The 20,957-nt window shown below is 35.6% G+C and overlaps 1 protein-coding gene across 3 annotated transcripts in view; it reads right to left on the bottom strand.

The window, feature by feature from the left end:
- Positions 1-20,957, bottom strand: part of ARAP2 (ArfGAP with RhoGAP domain, ankyrin repeat and PH domain 2) — a 184,137-nt gene that overhangs the window by 145,163 nt on the left and 18,017 nt on the right. For all 3 annotated transcript variants that reach the window (XM_070452058.1, XM_070452060.1, XM_070452059.1), the window contains exons 3-6: positions 13,735-13,793; positions 12,601-12,677; positions 11,843-11,934; positions 9,763-10,116 (exon numbers count right to left, since the gene is read on the bottom strand). In XM_070452058.1, the coding sequence (XP_070308159.1) occupies positions 9,763-10,116; positions 11,843-11,934; positions 12,601-12,677; positions 13,735-13,793 (582 nt within the window). The remainder of the gene's footprint in view (positions 1-9,762; positions 10,117-11,842; positions 11,935-12,600; positions 12,678-13,734; positions 13,794-20,957) is intronic.

Below are 20,957 nucleotides of genomic sequence, written 5' to 3'. Positions count from 1 at the left end.
TTTGCTTTGTGTCCTCCATCTCCCATACTATTCAATAGATACTGAGATTCTTGAGCACAGAAACCATGTCTTTTTAATCAATGTAAAACCAGCGACTACCACAGTTTCTAGCATATAAAATATGCTCAATATCTAGTGCATATAACAAATAAATGTATTTCTCATTGTAAGATGCTTCCTCAAATTCTCATTTTATGGATAGAGAAAATAAATTACTAACTAAACCACTTTACCCTTAATTTCCTTTTTTGTTCTTTTCAAATACTAAAGATCAGATTTCTACGACAAAAACTTTGTAATTCATCAGTATTTCCATGTAATTTTAAAATACATTTCACAGTTACATCTTTTTAAAATATATTCTTTAAGATATGTGCATTTTTTATCTTCCTATTTAAAGATGCAAATTAATAAATGTTTCTAAAATCACACATATAATCTATTTTATTCATTAAATGTGTCAATATTAAATTAGCTATTTTCTGCATGTGAACTTCAATACTAAATTCTACCAGTTGGTTAACAATAAGAACTTATACTTAAGATACTATCTCACAATATAAGTCCCCTTTCTGCCAAATAGACACTTGGATTTGAACTGGCAGACTCTAAAATTTAATCAAAATTTCAACTGCATAAAAGGGAGAGCTTAAGATGCACTATGTTTCTAAATGTCAATACAATTTTACATTTAAAAAACAAGTTATGAATAGTTGATTTTTAATAATTATCTTTTCTGTGTAAGAATTAAGTATTTTCCTCATACATTTATAAAAGTCTACTCAATATCCAGCAAGTAATTCCAGGGTAACTATGTAAAATTAATCTATTACAGATAATTTGAGGTTGCTAAAGTACTTTAAAAGCTTTCTCTAAAATAACTTATGCCTCCCCCTTAAATTTCAATTAACTATTTAGTAAAAGTTGAAAAAAAGACAAGATATAAAAACAATGTCACTCTAGTCTGTGTTCCTACCATCACATGAAACGAATTGGATCTGAAATAATATAAACTATTACACACAGATTTGGAAACCTCAGTCAAGAGAGAACTTATTTGGCACAATAATCTTCATAATAAAAATAGCAAATACTTATATAGTGCTTTGTTCTAGACACTGCAGCAAACTATACATAAATATTGATTCATTTATTCCTCCAAACAACCATGGGAGGCAAAAATATTCCCATCTTACAGATGAAGGCGCTGAGAGACTGGCAGGTTGAATAATTTGCCCAAGTCACACAATTAATAAAGATCATTTCTATGAAGAAAATTCAGGCAGTCTGGTCCCTAAGTCTGTGCTCTTAACAGCTACACAAAACAGATGCTGATGATACATTTTTACAGCAAAGCATCTTGCATATTCCTTCAAGTTGCGGTTAACATTTGACCTCCACCCATTTGAGCTGTGAATTCAATTCTGCCAAATACTTCAGAATTCCTTCAGGAAAAAAGGTTAAAAGCAGACAAGAAAAATATTAGCCTAGGTTTTATACTATTTTGTAGTTAGGATCCTAAAGGGAAACATTGCTTTGAGAAGTTTTCTTACAATAATGTATGAAGCAGGTGCAGTGTTACTGATTTCTACAAGCTCTTCCCTTGAGTGCTGGTCGGGCAGCTGATGTATCTGAAATACAGTCTCGCCACCTGGTGTTGGCCTTTATTATCTCAAAAACGGTGTATTTTAAAAGTTCTTTTTAAACAACCGTGTATATACAAATAATTAAATCTCTATGAAGTACTTACATGAAGGCACTCCTATTTAATTTCGATCAGAAGTGCCAGTAAGGTTTTTATTTTTTTAATATATCTTTTAACTCTTTAAAAATTGGATCAGTATGCTAACCAATGACATTAAAGTGGTAGAGGCTACCAAATTGTCATCTTTAAGTATCACACAACTGAAAAGTAACTAAGTCAAAATTTATGACTTTTATTAATCATCACAAACATACTTCTCAATTATTTAAAAAATATCTAAGATACCATAATTATGCTGTTTCAGATTCACCTGGCTTATTTACATAATGCTGAAGAAGCCTATGCATATTTTATCTTATTTTCTGCTCTAACCCTAACTAGACTCAATATTTTTGGTACAATTTCCAAAAATCTGGATTTTTATTTAACTGCTCTTTTTTAATTTAGCTAATCATTTAATCTCATAGCTCTTAAGTACGAAGATTTTAAATCCTGCAGTATTAGTATAAGGTATTTTATAGATACACATCCAAGGAATTATATTTCTATAAAATATCAGCACTTTTCTATTCTAGAGTGTATTGCTAGAGTGCATTTCTTCACTTTTAAGCAAACCAAAATTATTGTTTCCAAGCTAATATGAACCAAAATGAGTTGAAGCCAAAAAAAAAACAAAAAACTTTTCTGAAATCCCAGCTTCTGTCTCTGCTTTAAATGAGGAAAAAACAAATTTTAACATAAAATCTCAAGTGCCAAAAGGAGTTTTAGAAGTCAACGATAAAGGACGAATTTCAACGTGTGACTTACAATTTTGATAATATTTACAAAGAGTTTTGTTCTTACATGACATGGTATATGTAAAACTATGCTAAAAGACTCAGACCTCTCTATTTTATGGAGTCATACCCTGTAAAAATGAATAAATAAAGCAACTCAACAGCTTCTAGTTAAGATGATCACTTAAAAGTCTGCATTTATCTCTACTCCTAAAATCTCAAAGGATGAAAATATATAAAAACCTACAAACTAACATTGAACACAGATGTAAAGAACAGTATCAGGAAATCAGGAATGCACAAGACGGGATGGAACCAACTCAGGAGGTTTCAGAGAGCTGACTGCTAAGCCTGCAACAGATCAAACTGAAGAGAAAACGAGTTTACTCACAATTTCAGAGTCTCAGGAGATACACACACAAGTGACTGTGGAGGTGACTATAACGGAAGGGCAAGTGGTTGAGAATCAGAAGATTTGTGGGAATGCAATTGGCCTTACATTTTTATGTGTGGGACACAGAGGTTCTGAAAAACTCAGTCACATAGGAAAGGAGAAATAGCCCGACAATTCTAATTTCTGTCTGATTCCAACATTCTCATTCACTTCGCTAGCTAGACTGACTGAAAGAAAATAGTTATGCTATTTTAATAAACACTAAAACTAAAAATTTTCTCCTCAAACTACAGATAAAATTGGGAAACTTTATTTGCTTGGCACATTCTTCACAAGTGATGTGTGGTTTGAGAAATGGCCAACTAGTGTACAGTATAAAAAAATGCTTTTTGTCAGAGATTTAAGATTCAACTTCAAGTTCAAAAGGCATGGGTTTCCCTGATAACTCAGCTGGTAAAGAATCTGCCTACAATGCAGGAGACCCCAGTTTGATGCAGGAAGGTCCACTGGAGAAGGGAGAGGCTACCCATGCCAGAATTCTTGGGCTTCCCTGTGGCTCAGCTGGTACAGAATCCACCCGCAATGCGGGAGACCTGGGTTTGATCCCTGGGTTGGGAAGATCCCCTGGAGAAGGGAAAGGCTACCCACTCCAGTATTCTGGCCTGGAGAGTTCCATGGACTGCATGTAGTCCACTGGGTCACAAAGAGTCGGACACAGCTGAATGACTTTCACTTTCACTCTGGTCAGAGACTTGTCAATTTTCCATTACATCTGCTTTTCACTGAAAGGCTGACTCCAGGACAGCAGTCTGGGGAGCCTGGAGGTCCTCACCCACTACGGGGCAGGTAGAGAGTCACTCCACAGAAGCGCCTTGGAGACTCTGGGCACTCTCTGGGAAGTCAGCACTGACAAAGGAACCTAGAGTAGAAGCTCCAATATCCTCCAAGTCCTGCGTTACTGGCTTCTAAGTGGTGCCTCAACCACTGCTTGGGATTTGCCCCCTTTTTTGATATTTGACCTCTGGCTTTTTCACTTTCCCGAGTTCTGTGTTCAACCTGGACCTGTAATTCTCTGCCTGATTTTCCCTCCTGATCCCAGAGCCTAATTTGTTTCTTCCATAAAATAACTTCAACTAATCCCTCTATTTATCTCATAGACTTCAGGACATCCATATATCACCTATATCCGTGCCTTGTCACTCCCTCTAGCCTGAAAAGTACTTCAGCTAAAAATGCCAGTTAAAATGGTATCCATTTTCCAAAGGTCACTGAGCTGGTATTCCTCCTCCCAAGATGATCTTTGAAGAAATGTTTTCTCAGCCCCTCTGTAACCTCATGATTCTGTACTCTGTGGACCTTTCTGTACCAACTGTTATGCCTTGTCTTTTGAGTTTATCTTTGTTTTTTTCTGCCTTAAGAGGAAGACACAAAAAAGACAAGGAACACATTTTGCTCATTATAGTCTTCCATAATTTAAGTGTATTATATTCACACATTGCTGGATTAGCCTTAAATGTTCAGCTCCTGCTGCCCCAGACTCATATTCCTACACAACGCTTCTCTATAGTTAAAAAATTAACAATTTTTTAAAGAAGAATTAAGCCTGGTGTGCTGCAGATCATGGGGCCACAAAGAGTCGGACACAACTTAGTGACTGAACACCAACAACAGGAAAACAAAATTCTTAAACATCTTGGCAAATAAAATGTAAATTCCTTAAGATACATTGCATTTTTTTATAAATATGCTTGGTGCATTATACCGAATACTGAACACGCAAACATCTTTAGGAAACAGCAGGTTAAGAAGTCAAAAGGGTTTTCTAATTGCAGATATTCTTAGATATTTCAATTGTGCTTCTTCCCAAAGCACATATTCAACCATGGTTCTCTTTTATTTATAGCAATTCACAGGACTCTTTCTCTGAGTTCTATATTCAGGAAATTTGTAATAAATTCTATCCAGTCTTCCATATTTGCATCTACACAAACTTACTGAAAAGCTTGTGCTTATGAGTTACAAATAGGAAAGAGGAAGGAAAGAGACTTGGTATTTTATCCTCAAAACCAGCATTTTTTTTTTTAAACACGAGACTATTTATTAAGTTTTTCATTTGCTTGACCTGTTTGAAACACTAATAACAGGCCCAAGTTCAACATTTCACTAAGTTTTTTTTCATTTATTTTTTTAAAACCGATAATATAAATCTATATTATAATTAGTTCACTCAAAAACTTAAATAAATTTTTGTACTTTAAACTCAGCTGGATGTGTTTCCATATTTCTCTGGTTGCATGGTGTTATACAATTATTTTCTTACTAAATATTGGACAGCTTTCACATACTGTGTATTGATTCAGAACTGGCATTTCCATTTCAAAGCAAACACTCGATCATGTGAAATAAATCCAGATTATGAATTTGACTACTTTGTTTAATGTCACTCATGACTGAGGATAGTTTCAAACATTACTTGGAGAAGGATAACTGAGTATGGCTATTATTTGCTTTAAACTGTGTTCTGACAACAGTTGCACTTGTCTTAAGGGAGTAAACAGAATTTCAGTAAGTGCGCTGAGAGTCCATAGAACAGGCAGATTTCCAATCATTAGAGTGTTTGGAGTTTAGTTTTTATTACATTACTATAAATTTTTAAAAAATAGATGTTTTAGGAAAACTGAAAAGATGTCTAACACTATGTTTTTTACTAATTCATTCAAAAACAAACACTGAGTTATCTACCACTGCCAGGCAACCCTCCAGCTGCTAAGGATACTGCAGTCAACAAAAGCCAGTAGCGATGACTGTCCCCATGGAGCACCTATGCTTTAAATAAATCACCTAGTGTCTGAGAGATGAGAAAACCAAAGCAGTTAAGGGAGCGATGGGGTGGTGGGAGAGGGGGAAGTGATAATATTAACTTCAGTGTCAGGGCCTCAATGCAAAGGAGACTTTAGAGCAAGGCCTTGAGGAAGGCAAGGTATAAGCCATGTTGCTCTCTGGCTATAAGCACCCAGGGTTGAAAGAAGAACAAGTGCAAAGGCCCTCAAAGAGGGATTCTGCTTCTGATTAGATCTAGACTTGATAGAATAATAAAGCAGCTTTCCCCTTCTGTAATCTAGGTTATAGTTTTCAACAGGGGGCCCAAGAGAGATGGAGGAAGCTGGTACGAGCTTTCAACCACACCACTGAATCAGTTTTACGCTCTTATGTCCCACAAGCCAAGCATGGCCCATTAAATGTGTTTATAAATAAAGTTTCATTGAAACACAGCCTCATTCATCAGTTTACACCTTTGCTGTGGCTGCTTTCATGCTCCAGTGGCTGAGTTACTGAGCTCGCACAGACATCATATGGCTATAAAGATTAAAGTACGTATTATCTGAGCTTTTACAGAAAAAGGTTGCTAATACTTTCTCTACAGAATTTAGAACACCATCAAAATCACTGCCACCTACACCAGAGAGATGCGTGGCCATGAGATAAAGCTCAGCAACCTCTGTGTAAGCAATGGATAGGCATCATTTTGTCTAAGTAATGAGCATCAAACGCTCTCACCACAGCCTAGAGTCTAATTAGAAAAAGGAAAAATGGACATTCTACTTGCGGTCTAATAAACACAGGATTCTTGGCCAATTACACATATTTCTCTTAAGTTTTAGTAATATAATCATAGAGAAGAGCTTTCAAATTTCTTGGTGATAGAACAAGCTGCTTTGTTCACTTTCCTAGCTGCACCCTGGTCTACTGGGAAAAGACTCTAAAGTCAGAAAACTCAATTATTTTCCCCTAAAATGGAAAAACAAAAATCTCAAAAAAATTACAGCCTCTAACCTTAGGCTGGTTCAGAATAGAAAGGATGAAAGTCAGAGTTCTGATAAAGAGAGACATAACGTTCTAACTGTCCCAGAGGTGACCAGTAATGGTGAAGCTTTCTCAGGTGCCTGGAGCATAAACATACTAACCCTGCCAAGAGCAAGGTGCCATCAGAGATCACACAGGAAACCACAGCTGCTGGGGGCTCTGTAAGACTTTGCTAAATCTTCCAGTGATGCTTAGAGAGGGCTGGGATCTCCCTGATCATTTAAGTTCTACAGAAATGAGACATCTGAGACTATTCCAGCTCACTGCCTCAATTCCACCAGGGCGGATATTTGATTAATGACTCATACCTTCGCAATCTGACTATGCATTTACCAATAATATCGATGATTGATGAAAACAGACACATTTGACTATTTTGTCACCCTAGCAGAACCAGAAAGGAGACAAAAATACCTGATACTAAGAAGTACTCTGCTTCAGTTTGGTCTACATCTGGTTTGCTGAAATATTAACTATATCACTGCTAACCACAAAAGACCTCACCATTTTTTTTTTCTTTCTTAAGAAATATTATTCCTTCTCCTATTAGTCAACTAATTCTTCTGGTAAACTTTTGCTAATAAAATTTATTTTGGGTGAAAACAATGCTTTCTAGAAATGATGCATCTTTTCAAGGGAAGAGTAGGGAAAACCAGCACACCATGAGGACGCACACGGATCAGCTTAAACAGGAGAGGCTTCAGTCCCGCGCAGTCGCTCAGCCGTGTCCGACGCCTGGCGACCCCATGAACCGCAGCACACAGGCCTCCCCGTCCATCACCAACTCCCGGAGTTTACCCAAACTCATGTCCATCGAGTTGGTGATGCCATCCAGCCGTCTCATCCTCTGTCGTCCCCTTCTCCTCCTGCCCTCAACCTTTCCCAGCATCAGGGTCTTTTCCAATGAGCCAACTCTTCGCACCAGCTGGCCAAAGTATTGGAGTTTCAGCTTCAACATCAGTCCTTCCAATGAACACCCAGGACTGATCTCCTTTAGGATGGACTGGTTGGATCTCCTTGTAGTCCAAGGGACTCTCGAGAGTCTTCTCCAACACCACAGTTCAAAAGCATCAATTTTTCAGTGCTCAGCTTTCCTCACAGTCCAACTCTCACATCCATACCTGACCACTGGAAAAACCATAGCCTTGAGTAGACAGACCTTTGTTGGCAAAGTCATGTCTCTGCTTTTTTAATATGCTATCTAGGTTGGTCATAACTTTCCTTCCAAGGAGTAAGTGTCTTTTAATTTCATGGCTGCAATCACCATCTGTAGTGATTTTGGAGCCCAAAAAAATAAAGTCTGACACTGCTTCCCCGTTTATTTGCCATGAAGTGATGGGACCAGATGCCATGATCTTAGTTTTCTGAATGGAGCTTTAAGCCAACTTTTTCACTCTCCTCTTTCGTGTTCATCAAGAGGCTCCTTAGTTCTTCTTCACTTTCTGCCTTAAGGGTGGTGTCATCTGCTTATCTGAGATTATTGATATTTCTCCCGGCAATCTTGATTCAGCTTGTGCTTCATCCAGCCCAGCCTTTCTCATGATGTACTCTGCATATAAGTTAAATAAATAGGGTGACAATATACAGCCTTGACGTACTCCTTTTCCTATTTGGAACCAGTCTGTTGTTTCATGTCCAGTTCTAACTGTTGCTTCCTGACCTGTATACAGGTTTCTCAAGAGGCAGGTCAGGTGGTCTGGTATTCCCAGTTCCTTCAGAATTTTCCACAGTTTATTGTGATCCACACAGTCAAAGACTTTGGCATAGTCAATAAAGCAGAAATAGATTTTTTCTGGAACTCTCTTGCTTTTTTGATGATCCAGCAGATGTTGGGAATTTGATCTCTGGTTCCTCTGCCTTTTCTAAAACCAGCTTTTAGAACCAGCTTTTAAATCTGGAAGTTCACAGTTCACATAGTGCTGAAGCCTGGCTTGCAGAATTTTGAGCATTACTTAACTAGCATGTGAGATGAGTGCAATTGTGCGGTAGTTTGAGCATTCTTTGGCATTGCCTTTCTTTGGCATTGGAATGAAAACTGACCTTTTCCAGTCCTGTGGCCACTGATGAGTATTCCAAATTTGCTGGCATACTGAGTGCAGCACTTTCACAGCATCATCTTTTAGAATTTGAAATAGCTCAACTGGAATTCCGTCACCTCCACTAGCTTTGTTCGTAGTGATGCTTTCTAAGGCTCACTTGACTTCAGATTCCAGGATGTCTGGCTCTAGGTGAGTAATCACACCATCGTGATTACCTGGGTCGTGAAGATCTTTTTTGTACAGTTCTTCTGTGTATTTTTGCCACCTCTTCTTAATCCCAAGATAATTTATTCATTCATGAGAAACATTTCCAGTAAATATTTCAAAAGGACACTCAAAATTCAGAAAACAATTCTAATTAAACATAATCCCTTTCCAAAGATTTCTCAGTACTATAAAATGCTTAAGGACAGAAGTTTCTTTGTCAACATCTGAAATGATAAATCTGTTTTAAAAGTGTAATATTTAAGAGACTCTGAATTTTTGTGCAACATTCAAAACTCAAAACAATATATCTATAACAGTGAAGCCTAAAATCTAACAATGACCTACTTTTCCCTAACTACAATAAGCCTTGTATTCCCAAACAGAACGCTGCTATAATATGAGTGAAAGCCAAACAGTGTGGGCCGAGTAATACTAACTCAATCTGTGTTGTTTTTCTTTGCTACAAATTGAGACACAGGATAGCGCATTTTGGTACAAAGTTGAAACTAACATTAAGGATCTAGATGTTTAATCAGGACTTTCAGTTTTAATTTGCTTTCAGAACCTTTTATCCCAGAATTCCATACAGTGTACATGCCCCTCATTTATCTAAAGAAACAGCATTGTAAAAATGCTATCAAAAGTCTCTCAAAACTGTCTCTGTATGCATACGGGTGGGGTGGGGAGGAGCTACAGCAACCTAGCAGGTTTAGAAATGGATACACTTGAATTTTTTCTTAAATAAGCCACTTTAGGAAAAAAAGAAAGAACACATACCCTTGGGGACAGAGTTTGTCAAGCCATCCGGATTTAACCTTCCTTGTAGATGATCCATAAAAACAGGCATAGGGAGATATTACATTTGAGGAAATAACTGGTGAGTCAGCATTTCCACTTGTTGAACTTAGTGGATAACTGTGCCTATTAACAGGGTCCAAATTCACTGCCTTTTGGGTCCTTGATTTAGATGGCTTTGAATTTTTTCTTCTTAAACTCTGAAAGCATTCTTCTACTGTTGAATATTCTGATTCTGAAGCAGAGTCTATAGGAAGATTGCTTTTATCCTCTCGAGGTATCCAAATATCTTCTACTTTGTCTTCACTTATATTTTCCGTCCTGTTATCGTATATGCTAAATGAAAAAAGAATGGTGTTAATACTTCCTAGTACTATATGTGACTTAAGCCATAGATGACTTTTTCTATTTATAAACAACCAACTACAGAAATTTAAGGCCAAGAAAATCTGAGTTCTATTAATGCATCTGGATGATTTTTAAAACTCTTTGAAAAAAATAGAACTCTCTCATTATCTTAAGACATATCTGAATATGTATTCATATACTACAAGGAGTGTCTTTTTTCATTTATGTATCATTTAACCTGATCTGTTTATTTTGGGGGTTGAGTGTAAGTACTAAGGATGGAGACTGCCATGTTCTCTGCATCACAACTTAAACATCTTCACCAGCACCAGTATGTGGTCAGCCACGTAACAGGCAAGATCGTGAACCACAACATCATGGAGAGAGGCACTGGAGATCTTATTTCCACTTGTTGTCCTTTCTCTGCCTCTCCACAAAAGGACTCCGAAGACCCTCTGCTCCATCATCGTATAATAAAACAAAGTGAAATCTTCAGCATTATTTTGCAAGATTAAGGAAAAAAACTAGATGAGGAAAAACTAGACTTAGAAAGTAGCTAATAAAAAATAAGAAAGGTTCAGGATATCAGAAGGTAAAAGCTGTGTAATGTGTAATATTTACAGGAATATCACAATTGCGGATTATTTTCCTCTAGATTTAAGGAATGACAAAACAGACATGCTCAGCCATGTATGTGTAACAAAACTCAGTACAGAGAAGTTTTTGCTCATCAATGAAGCAGATAGACTGAGGGGTCAAATTACATCCTTCTGGACGTGGGGTTCTAAAACCCACTTCCTCCTCGTGTGCATGTTTGAGGGCTCAGTCACTTCCATCAGGTCCAGCTCTTTGTGACCCTATGGACTGCAGTCTACCAGGTTCCTCTGTCCATGGGAGAATCCATGGGGTTCTCCAGGCAAGGATACTGGAGTGGGCTGCCATGCCCTCCTCCAGGGGATCTTCCTGACCCAGGGATCGAAGCTGCATCTCCTGTGTCTCCTGCCTTGGCAGGTGGATTTCTTAATGATGAGCCACCACTGCTTCCTCAAGAAGGATTAACTTGGCTCCTTCCATATTCTGCATTGCAATAGGTTCAAATGCTTAATGAAGATACTCAATTATTTATTCCAATTTAAGGAAACCCTCAACAGTGTCAGCCTTTGAGAATAAACGATAAACTGGAAGACAAATGTCAGGTAATGATGCACTATATCAAGTGCTAATAAAACTGAGAGGAAAAATAAAATTTAAGTTGGTGCCTTACATACTCTGCTTAACCTCATGTTGATCCAAATAACTGGATAATGATAGAGATAACTGGATAATTTTCAAGCTGTTTATCACTGCTGAGCTTCTACATTACATCTGTAAAAATTCTGTACCTCACATAGTGACATTTTTGGCATTGCCCCCCTTTCTTCTTCACATTGAGGTAACTTCCTGTCTTTAAAGTGCAAACATAGTTACCACATATTTGCCACTTTGAAAAGGGGAGAATGGTTTCAATTATGAAAAGACAAAAATAATGTGCTACAGATTATAGAATCAATTTACAGACTCTAAATTATTAAAATGAGTGCTGTTATCAAAAGAAAGGATTTGAACTTTCCAATATATATTCTCTTAGAAATATAATATGAACAAGAGTTGAACAATGAATCATGTATAACGTTCTATTCATAAGAATTAGCCATTATCAGTCATGCCCTCATACCTTGATTTGACAAAAAATGAGTTTCTTTCAGTAGTTGTTTCCCCTTTGAGTGTTTCTTCCTGGGTCCAAAATTCATTCTTTATAGATCTCTTCTATAAAAAAGAATATATATATATATTTTTTTCAGGGTCATAATATTCTACAAAGATCCACAGCATGTGGGTTTAGTTTTATTAAACAAATGTCTACTGTTTAGCTCAATTTTCAACAAAAACAACTTAATTAGCAAGACAAAAGTAAACATAGTCTTTTGATGCCTTTTCAGTATTTTATTTAAATCATTAGTACGTATTTTCAACTAAGAACATAAGATGCTAAAAACTGATTTACTTTCCCACTTATTTTTTGTCTTCCAACTTAATCTTGACCAAGAAATAAAATACCAAAAGAGCAAAAGTTCTGGAGAAGAAATATATATACGGAGGTCATATTTGGGTAGAAGGAAAAGTAAAATTGAGGGCTTTTGTCAGTCTGCTTTTCTTTTTAATGGGGGTTTTTCTTTTTTTTTTTTAAGTAGTTTGTGGTAAATTTTGAAAACTCATTGATCTGTATCCCTAAAAACAAACTAAAATGTGTTTTTGTGATATATATTTTAAGATATCAATTTACCATGATTCTACTGAACAGAATTTTACTGACTAGAAATTTTTCTTCCATATAACACATTCTTCAAACAGCTTAAAGGAAAATGAAGAGGCATGTAAAGGCAGAAAAGCAAAGAACCGAATATGGAAAAAATTAAAATGTATGGGACTAACCTTGGAATTTTCTAGTCTCTGGAAAAGAAAGGTCTCTCCATAAGGTAAAATGGAAGATGAATTCTCCTCATTTGTATCTTTTGGGGGAATGACAGAATGAGATGGAAAGATGAGAATAATGTGAATTTTTTTTTTTACAAAAGCATGTATTTAATTATTTCATAACAGTATCACAATTTCAGCTTTTTTCTGAATCCAAATTATGCTCATAATTCTTATCTCCAAATCAACTCTAACTGTGGTTTTCTTTCTGTATACATCCCTCACTTCACAACTAAGACGTATCACAAGTGTGATGTGTCATATTCGTCCTTGCTAACCTCTAAGATCCACATTAATATAACTAAACACATTTTCCCATACAATGAAAATTGTCACAGTATATTTACAATGCTAATTCCTAAATAATGGCAGAAAATTAATGTTAACTCTACTGTAATTTTCAACAAATGATCATTAAAAGTTCACTGACAGCTAGCTGTTAATAGCATTCAAAATGCCAGAATCCACTTAATATAATCCCTCTAACACCATAACTGCTAGCATACCTGGAATTAAATTATTTCAAGAGAATTTCCCCTGTCCCTGAATTACACAGATATACAATAAAGAATTCTTAACATTTGCATTTTCTGCTGTTGCAAACTCTTTTAAAGGCTCACTAGCCAGTGCTTGCTAACTTAGCATTGAGAAGAATGCTCCTGAACTTGCATAAGCAGAATTTTCAAAAAGAAGAAAGAAAAGCCTCTGTCAGTGAGCGGTTGACCAGAGCTATGAATATCACCCTTCCCTGTTACCATGGCAAAATTACTTTCCATAAATATACGCCCTGTAGTTCAGACTCAGAAACCACACAACTTAGTTAAATGTCTTCAACTGTGGTCAATGATAAACGAAGACTGTAGAAAAAAATCTTACATTAACATGTGCAAACTTCCAGGAGTCTGCGTGTATATTACTGTTTTTCATTCATTCACTTTTAAGAGAGTCTGGAGTGCTATGAACCCTGGTAGACAGTTATTCCCACTACTCCCTATCCCACAGGTGGGCTGCCTTCTTGATCATGATTTTAACACATGCAAGACTATCAAATGAGTACTAACTAATTTACAGACTTTAAAATAGGAGACTCACTTTGCTGTGTCACAGATTTTCCAGTTGAGGTAGCAACATTTCTTCTCTCACGGAAATAGCTTAAAGCAAAGGGAAAATAGAGCCATTAAACACATATGTAAACCAGATGTTACTATCTTGAGTAAAGGATTAATTGTAGGCACATATGTTCTCTTTGGTAGAAAAACCAATATTCAAAAATAAGTTTGATTTTAATAAAATACAATGGCCAGATTCCATAAATGCGCTTTTCTAAATAGCCTTAAAGAAAGTGATTTTAATGGATTTTACAAGTATTTGCTTCTCACTTTTTATAATTCACAAAAGTAAGTGAACATATTTACTCAAATATTTATGACATTTTTGTCTTAGCTTCACAATACTGAATCAAAAAATCTGTCTAGTTCCAAGAGTATAATTGAAAATATGGAAAAGAGATACTACAGGTAATTAATTAGAATACAATATAACAGCTATGACAGAGGAAAACACTGTGGAAATAGGATAATACCTGCTACTATATGAAAGAGTTCTATTTTCCCAGTTAAATATAAGGATCAGGACAGCGTCCTCAACTTCTCTTAAATATATATATGCTCAAATAACTACAAGAAAAGATATATATATATATATATATATGCGTGCACACACACACACAGAGTAATGAAATAGGCTATAGACAAAAATTTAAAAATCACTGTAACCAAAAGCTGGTTCTTTGAAAAGGCCAGTAAAATTGATAAAACTCAGGGAAGGAAAATAAGAGTTGACATACAGGGCAGACAAGTTATCAGTATCAGGAGGGAAAGAGAACACATCACTACAAGTTCTACAAACGTAAGAAGGATAATTACAGATTATTAAGAAAAACTTTATCAATAAATTCAATAACTTAGATGACACGAAAAAATTCTTAGAGACACAAATGATCAAATATGACACAAGAATAAAAATTCTTAATATCCCTGGATCTATCAGGAAAACTGAATTTAACAATTAATCACCTACCCACAAAAAGCTCCAGGCCCAAATATTTCACTGGTAAGTTTCACCAAACATTTAAGGAAGGAATAGCACAAAGTCTACATAAACATTTTCAGAAAAGAGAGAAGGAAGAATGACTTCCTAATTCATTCTGTAAGGCCAGTATTACTGATACACAACCAGTCAAGAAAAAAAAAAACAACAGATAAATGTTAGACAAATATTCCTCATGAACTTAACATGCAAAAAATCATTAACTATTAGCAAATCAAATCCAACAATACATAGAAAGGATAATATATTATGACCAGGTGAAATTTATCCCAAGAAAGCAAAATTTATTTAACAGGGAAAAATGAATATAATTCACCAAATTAAGAAGATAAAGGAGAAAAATCACATTCTCATTGCAATAGATTCAGAAAAACCAACTGCCAAATTCAACATCCATCCATCACTAAAACTCTCAGCAAACTAGGAATTGGAAAGAAGAGAGAAAACTTCCTCAACCTAATAAAGGGCACTTTTTAAAATAATAATAATTGTAATCAGTGATTAAAGACTGAACATTTCCCTAAGACTAGAAGTAACATAAGGACATGGGCACTCACTAGTTATGTTCACATTAATACTACACATTATATGAATAAATCTCAGAATCATCATGCTGAGTGAAAGAAGGCTAGCAATTCAAAACCACTCCCTTTGCCTAAAATGGGTAAATGACTTCAAAAAGCACCACATAAAAGAAGACAGAAACTGGCCAGTTGCCAATAAATGCATTAAAAGATCCTCAATTTCACTGGTCACCAGAAAAATACAAACTAAAATCACAATGAAGTATCATTACCCACCCACCTATACAGCTAAAATTTTTTAAATAACAAAATGCTGTGGAGGGTATGAGACAAAAGGAATACACATATACTGCTGGTGTTAAAGTAAGTGTGCATTATAACCACTCAATGGTGAAAACCACTTTGTATTACCTTCCAAATTGGAACATAAGTAATATCCTACGACAGCAACTCTACTCTTAGGTATATATTCAATAGACATGCATGTCGGATGTGCCCCGAGAAAAACCACCCAAGTATATGTCAACATGCAAAAGTTAAAAGAAGTTGTGGAAGAATCACACAAAAGAACAACATTCAACAGCCACAACAACAAACTGACATACAACCATGTGGATACATCTCAAAAACATCAGGTTGAATAAAAGATATCACACACAACGTTACTTGCTGTATGACATCATTTGTATGAAACCCTAGAACAGGAAAAACTAATTTACAGTGAAATCAGTGGTTGCCCAATGCAGGTGATAGAATAATTTACTACCTATGTACACAGGTGTCTTTTGAGGAGTGACAGAAAAGGTCTCTATTCTTATTGTGGTAGTGCTTACATAGGTATTCATACTTGTCAAACTTCATCAACATATATATTTAGCATCAGTCTATTTTATGATGTAAGTTAGTTATAAACTTACATATATAAGTAAATTGTTTATATGTAAAATATTAGACTATATTGAGCATATGAAATATAATAGAAGAATGGATATCATGGGATAGCCATACAATGAATTATTATGTAGCAATGAAAATAGTCTGCAACTATATGTATCAACATAGAGAAGTTTCAAAGTGAAGCAAAATGAGCTTAGTAAGAAGAGTTACTATATGATTGCATTTTTAAGTCCACAAGACAGTCAAAACTGTAGCATATTGTTTGGAATATACTTAAGAGGTACAACATTTTTTAAAGCATGAGTGTAATAACCATTATTTAAAGTCAGGATAGAAGCTGTCTGTGACAGGAGAGGGCATGTATCAAAGTGTTCCAAAACAATTCATCCTTTATTTGTTCATTGTCTCCACATTCTTGACACTGTGATAAGGCTATAATCATTTCCTCAGATTTGTATGTCACTGACACAAATATATATTAATAATTTGAGCCCCTGAGTAGAGCAGCAGTCAAATTTTCTACATCTTTGATAACCTCTGGTAATAATAAACACTGCTAATTCTTTTTTTTTTTTAAACACTGCTAATTCTTATTGAGCACTTACTATTTATCAGACACAGGTCCCAAAGTTTTGTAAATACACACACACACTCACAATGTGTATGTGTGTGCATTTAGTCACAAAGGCCCAAAGAAGCAAGAGCTACCATTATCTGCACTTTTTAAGAAGAAAATTGGCAAACAAAGCAGTTATTTTCCAAAAGTCACACAGCTCTTAAGTAGCTAACCTGGGATTCAAACTCAGGCAGCGTAGCTCTGTAAGACCTATTCAAAACCATCATGCTTAATAAAAAACTTTAACTTACTGGGGGGAAAAAAATGCAAATTAATTTTTAAAAAAGATTTTGAACTCTTTTAAGTACATCCATTAGTGGTATTTTAAAGCATATTTTGTTGGCTTAATTTTTATAAAGAAAAAAGTATGCAATGATTTGTATTGATTTTGCAATTCAATATCCACCTGCAAGCAATTACCAAATCTATCAACCAAGTTCATTTGATCTACTGAAGATGAAAATTAGCTCAACACAGAAAACAAGCTGTTTTAAAAAACTGGTGAGTATCCATTTATATTCTCATTTATCTATAAATAAATTATCTCAAGCTACTTTATATTCTAATATCTATTATGCCCAAAGCATTTTGTTAGGGGTTTATGTATCTACATCTCATATTTCATCTCCTTAATAGACTGATGAGGTAGAACTTGGTGTCCTAATCCTACCAGTAAGGAAAGGAGATTCTCTGGCCCAAGTGGCATAGCCAATAGAAGGCAAAAACCAGCATTCAAGGTGAATTCCATCCTGAGTGCAAAGCCCATGCTCTTTCCTTTCTGCTCTATTATTCTTCCATCGATTTTCCTAGAAACTGCAGATTTCTATTAAATTTGAAATATAAAGCATGGGTGATTTGCAAAAATTAAAAACCCATTAAGAAAAGCAGTAGTTATCATCCTGTTATTATGCTTTGGTGATCTTGGTCAAGTTATTCAATAGGCCTGAGTCCAATTTCCTCATTTACTAAAGGGGAATAAAAACAAGGTCTGCTGCCTAGGAATATCATAAGGGCTAATGAGATGATGCTTTTAAAGAGCATAAGGTGTGCCTTATACAACACAAACACTCAGCTAGAATGAGACAACTGTTTTATTAATTAGAGAAAAGAATGGTTGGTCTTCCTGGTAAACTGATAATATGCACAATTGTTTCTTAAAGTCCTTAAAAGTATGAACACTCTTCGTTTGAAAGAGTAAAATAAGTATCACCAATGTAGTAGCAGAATAAATTCTTTTTTTCTTTCATTTACTAAAATACCATACAGCAGATACTGCATAAAATACATGCATGGATGTGAACAACCTTTAAAATAACATTATGTGAACCAAGTTTCAAAAAATAACAAAGTGAATCTTCAACTACCTATAGATGTTACTTGTTCTCATATTTTTAAATCACTAAAATTGCCATGAAAAGCAGTGGCATAAATGCTAATTAATGTTAAAGATCTCTCTTTATAATCTACACTTATCCACTACATGGGCATGACAACCATGCCAAAAAAAAAAAAATCAATTACATGCCCCAAATGGACCATATCATTACATAGAATGTTTGTTTTAAAAAAATACAATTCTTACAATTCGTAACAGACTAACTACAACAGACTAACTACAGGTCATTATATAATTGAATTCAAAAGAAAAACACTGGAGTCATTAGCAGCAGTGGAAAGCTGTTTTGAGGTTATACAATGTCTAACTAAATCACACAAATCTGAATTCAGCCAACATGAGGGCGCATTAACTACAGCTCAGATGAAGAATATGAAATGTATAATGAACAAATAATTGAGTCTCAATTTACAAAATTCCAAAAAAAGTCCTTTGGATAAGAATAAAAAATCACAGAAGGATTACAACATAAAAGCCTACATCATTACTGTAAAACTTTTTTCATCAACTAGCAGCAGCTATAGTTCAAAAAATTTTTTTCAAACAAAGCAGGGCTTTCAAAATGATGAATAAAGAGTACAAATGTAACGTCTCTTCACTTGTAGAAAGTATCACACAGATAGATACCTTTATACTCTAATAGTAAGTCCAGCAATCAACTATTAATTTTGACTCATTATCTAGAAAAACAGTACTGATGAATCTATTTGCAGGGCAGCAATCGAGATGCAGACAGAACAGACTTGGGGACAGCGGGGGAAGGAGAATGTGGATGAACAGATAGTAGTACTGAAACATACATTACCATACGTAAAACAGATAGCCAGTGGGAATTCGCTGTATGGCTCAGGGAGCTCAACCTGACGCTCTGGGACAATCTAGAGGGGTGGGGCGGCGTGGGAGGGACGTTCAAGAGGAAGGGAACATACGTATACCTATGGCTGATTCATGTTGCTGTTTGACAGAAACCATACATTGTAAAGCGATTCTCCTCTGATTAAAAAGAGGTTTCAAAAAGTTTGATTCACTGATATTATAGACATTCAAGTCAAAATTTTGCAAATACTGAATAATCTAAAAAGAGGTTTTAAAAAGTTTGATTCACTGTTATTGATAGACATTCAAGTCAAAATTTTGCAAATACTGAAATAATCAACTCATTTTCATAGAATTTGTAAAAAGCCATTTTAAAGGAAAAAAATCTGAATTTTATAATGCTAAGCACTTTTTTTTTTGCTATTTACATGAAATATAAAGGTTTTCTTGAACATGAGGATGGGATGAATTTCAGTATTTTTCTAATTCAATGTAGCAAACAGTTCTGTATTTGTATGTTTTTGTTCATATACATTTCACCATTAAAGTCTAAAACAGCAGATCCATTTTTAATGTCTATATCATCATGTCTATGTACATCCAGAGAAAAATATCTACGATTTTTACTTTTAATAAAAAGTTCACAGAAGGCTGGTGACTTCTGAAAAATGCCCTTAAACAGTTAACACAGGTCCTCAGTCTTAGGTTACAAGAGGTACTCCAACCACAGTGCAGCCCTGCATTCCACCCTCCTCGCTTGTTTACTGTTCCTTCCCCAAAACACTCAAAGGCATGACACCTAGAAGACAGGGCTCTGTGACTTGTGCCAAGGATAAAACAGTCGCATGAAATATGTATGAAAATCATTAAACTAGGGAGGAGGATAAGAAAGGTACCTCTTTCGTAGCAAAAGATACCTGAATCCTTCCTGCTTTGAGTGCGAAGGAGGATCCTCCTGGAAGGATCACTAAGACTCCCAAGACACCTATGACTCACAGGAAGGGCAGCTGGTGGGACTTGCATTCTCCTCAGAGACCTCTCTCAGTCTCCTTACACAGGGCTCCTCTTTGGGAGAGCCTACTGGTGAGCTGATAAGGAAGGAACCGGCTCTTCAAGGCTAGCTCTGACCTAGCCCCCAAGAGACAGGACTTGCAAAGAGATCCTGAGGTCCAGTGTCCAGCACAGCCCCACCCAACCCAGCCTTCCCAAGAGGATCAGACAGGAATTCAAGGGAGGAGCCCAAGGCAAGGACAAAGAGAACCCGTCAATTGCATCAGATAACTTGGCAAGGGGTAGAGGTTGGGGGTACATGTCCAGGGAGATAGAAAGCAAGCACCTCACATCAGGAACACATAGCCAGAATCATGTTCAACAATTATACAAAATCTTTAGTGAGTAAAGAAATTAGGATAAAAAGGCTAGCCACAAAGAAATATATTCTATGGTATATCAAGGAATATACTAAATATCATTTAGATGTTATTTGACTATAGAGAATCCTGGATTATATAATCTACAGTTTCATTTATAACACTGTAGAATCTTGTAATTACTATTTGCAATTCAGGCAAGGACCACAAAGAAAAACACTGATGTCTGAAAATAATTTATTTTCTCATTTTATAATTTGATCACCAGAAATGCATAGATACCATTTACTGTCATAATAAGCTCCTACTAAGCTACTTAGGACTAATTGTACCATTATTTCAATTCTCATTTTCAAAGACTCAAGAATCACAATGTGAATAACTAGCCTTTCTCATGAAACAAAGCTTACATTTCGAACTAAATGAACATCAAAAGATTCTCAAAAATGTATAAAAATAACACAACTTAAGTAAAACCTGAGCCCAATGTTTCTTATCTGAAGTTATCCTTATGGCTCCCAAAAGGATTCCATTCCTGCAAAGACACAGCAGACCCCTCACATTTAAGTGCTGAAAAGTAGCAAAAT

The sequence above is a fragment of the Odocoileus virginianus genome, chromosome 21 (genome assembly GCF_023699985.2).
Source record: "Odocoileus virginianus isolate 20LAN1187 ecotype Illinois chromosome 21, Ovbor_1.2, whole genome shotgun sequence".
NCBI classification, from domain to species: domain Eukaryota; kingdom Metazoa; phylum Chordata; class Mammalia; order Artiodactyla; family Cervidae; genus Odocoileus; species Odocoileus virginianus.
This window is presented reverse-complemented; position numbering and strand designations above follow the sequence as displayed.